The sequence below is a fragment of the Emydura macquarii genome, unplaced genomic scaffold, assembly GCF_026122565.2.
Source record: "Emydura macquarii macquarii isolate MOO-44397 ecotype Brisbane River unplaced genomic scaffold, CSIRO-AGI_Emac_v2 contig_917, whole genome shotgun sequence".
In the NCBI taxonomy this organism is placed as follows: Eukaryota; Metazoa; Chordata; order Testudines; family Chelidae; genus Emydura; species Emydura macquarii.
In genome coordinates, this window is record NW_027131054.1 from 1 (window position 1) to 2,022 (window position 2,022).

Here is a 2,022-nt window from a genome sequence, read left to right on the forward strand (position 1 = left end):
TTTGCACGGTTTGGGGTTGAGTCTGTGTCCCCGGGGATTGCAGGCGTAGGGGTTGGGTCTGGGTCCCCGGGGTTTGCAGGCGTAGGGGTTAAGGTCTGGGTCTCGGGGGTTTGCAGGCATAGGGGTTGGGTCCGGGTCCGCGGGGTATGGAGACTTAGGGGTTGGCTCTGGGACTCCGGGGATTGCAGGCTTAGGGGTTGGGTCTCGATCCCCAGGGTTTGCAGGCGTAGGGGTTGGGTCCGGGTTCTCGGGGTTTGCAGGCTTAGGTGTTGGGTCTGGGACTACGGGGATTGCAGGCTTAGGGGTTGGGTCTCGATCCCCGGGGTTTGCAGGCGTAGGGGTTGGGTCTGGGTCCGCGGGGTTTGCCGGCCTAGTGGTTTAATCTGGGTCCCCGGGGTTTGCACGTTCAGGAGTTTGGTCGCGGTCCCCGGGGTTTGCCGGCTTAGGGGTTTTGTCTGGGTCCCGGGGGTTTGCAGGCTGAGTGGTGGGGTCCGTGTCCTCGAGGTTTGCAGGCTTAGTGGTTTGGTCTGGGTCTCCGGGGTATGCAGGCATAGGGGTTTTGTCTGGGTGCAGGTGGTTTGCAGGCGTAGTGGTTGGGTCCGGGTCCTCGGGGTTTGCAAGCTTAGGGGTTGGGTCTGGGACCCCGGGGTTTGCAGGCTTAGGGGTTGGGTCAGAGTCCCCTGGATTTGCAGGCTTAGGGGTTGGGTCGGGGTTGGCAGGCTTAGGGGTTGGGTCTGGGTCCCCGGGATTCGCAGGCGTAGGCGTTGGGTCGGGGTTTGCAGGCTTAGGGGTTGGGTCTGGGTCCCCGGGGTTTGCAGGCATAGGGGTTGGGTCTGGGTGCCGGGGGTTTGCAGGCTGAGGGGTGGGATCAGGAGCCTCGGGGTTTGCAGGCTTAGGGGTTGGGTCTGGGTCCCCGGGGTTTGCAGGCATAGGGGTTGGGTCGGGGTTTGCAGGCTTAGGGGTTGGGTCTGGGTCCCCGGGTCTATACAGGCTTAGGGGTTGGGTCTCTGTCCCCGGGGTTTGCAGGCTTAGGGGTTGGGTCTGTGTCCCCGGGGTTTGCACGTTTAGGAGTTTGCTCTCGGTCCCCAGTGTTTGCAGGCTTAGGGGTTTTGTCTGGGTCCCCTGGGTTTGCAGGCTTATGGGTTGGCTCTGGGTCAAAGGGAAATGCAGACGTAGGGGTTGGGTCTGGGTCCACGGGAGTTGCAGGCTTAGTGGTTGGGTCTGGGTCTCCGGGGTATGCAGGCATAGGGGTTGTGTCTGGGTGCCGGGGGTTTGCAGGCGTAGTGGTTGGGTCCGGGTCCTCGGGGTTTGCAAGCTTAGGGGTTGGCTCTGGGACCCCGGGGATTGCAGGTTTAGGGGTTGGGTCTCGATACCCGGGGTTTGCTGGCATAGGGGCTGGGTCTGGGTACCCAGGGTTTTCAGTCGTAGGGGTTGGGTCGGGGTTTGCAGGCTTAGGGGTTGGGTCAGATTCGCCAGGGTTTGCAGGCTTAGGGGTTGGGTCAGATTCGCCAGGGTTTGCAGGCTTAGGGGTTGGGTCTGGTTCCCCGGGGTTTGCAGGCGTAGGGGTTGGGTCTGGGTTTCGGGGGTTTGCAGGCATAGGGGTTGGGTCTCGATCCCCAGGGTTTGCAGGCGTAGGGGTTGGGTGCGGGTTCTCGGGGTTTGCAGGCTTAGGTGTTGGGTCTGGGACTACGGGGATTGCAGGCTTAGGGGTTGGGTCTCGATCCCCGGGGTTTGCAGCCGTAGGGGTTGGGTCTGGGTCCCCGGGGTTTGCACGTTTAGGAGTTTGGTTTCGGTCCCCGGGGTTTGCAGGCTTAGGGGTTTTGTCTGGGTCCCGGGGGTTTGCAGGCTGAGGGGTGGGGTCCGTGTCCTCGGGGTTTGCAGGCTTAGTGGTTGGGTCTGGGTTCCCGTACTTCGCAGGTGTAGGGGTTGGGTCGGGGTTTGCAGGCTTAGTGGTTTGGTCTGGGTCTCCGGGGTATGCAGGCATAGGGGTTGTGTCTGGGTGCCGGGGGTTTGCAGGCGTAG

General features: G+C 62.7%; 1 protein-coding gene across 1 annotated transcript; it reads right to left on the reverse strand.

Moving 5' to 3' along the window:
* Positions 1-378: 378 nt before the first annotated feature.
* On the reverse strand, positions 379-930 carry LOC137149939 (uncharacterized). Its single transcript, XM_067543589.1, has one exon. It carries the CDS (start codon positions 928-930, stop codon positions 379-381), a length of 552 nt encoding a protein of 183 aa, XP_067399690.1.
* Positions 931-2,022: the final 1,092 nt, after the last annotated feature.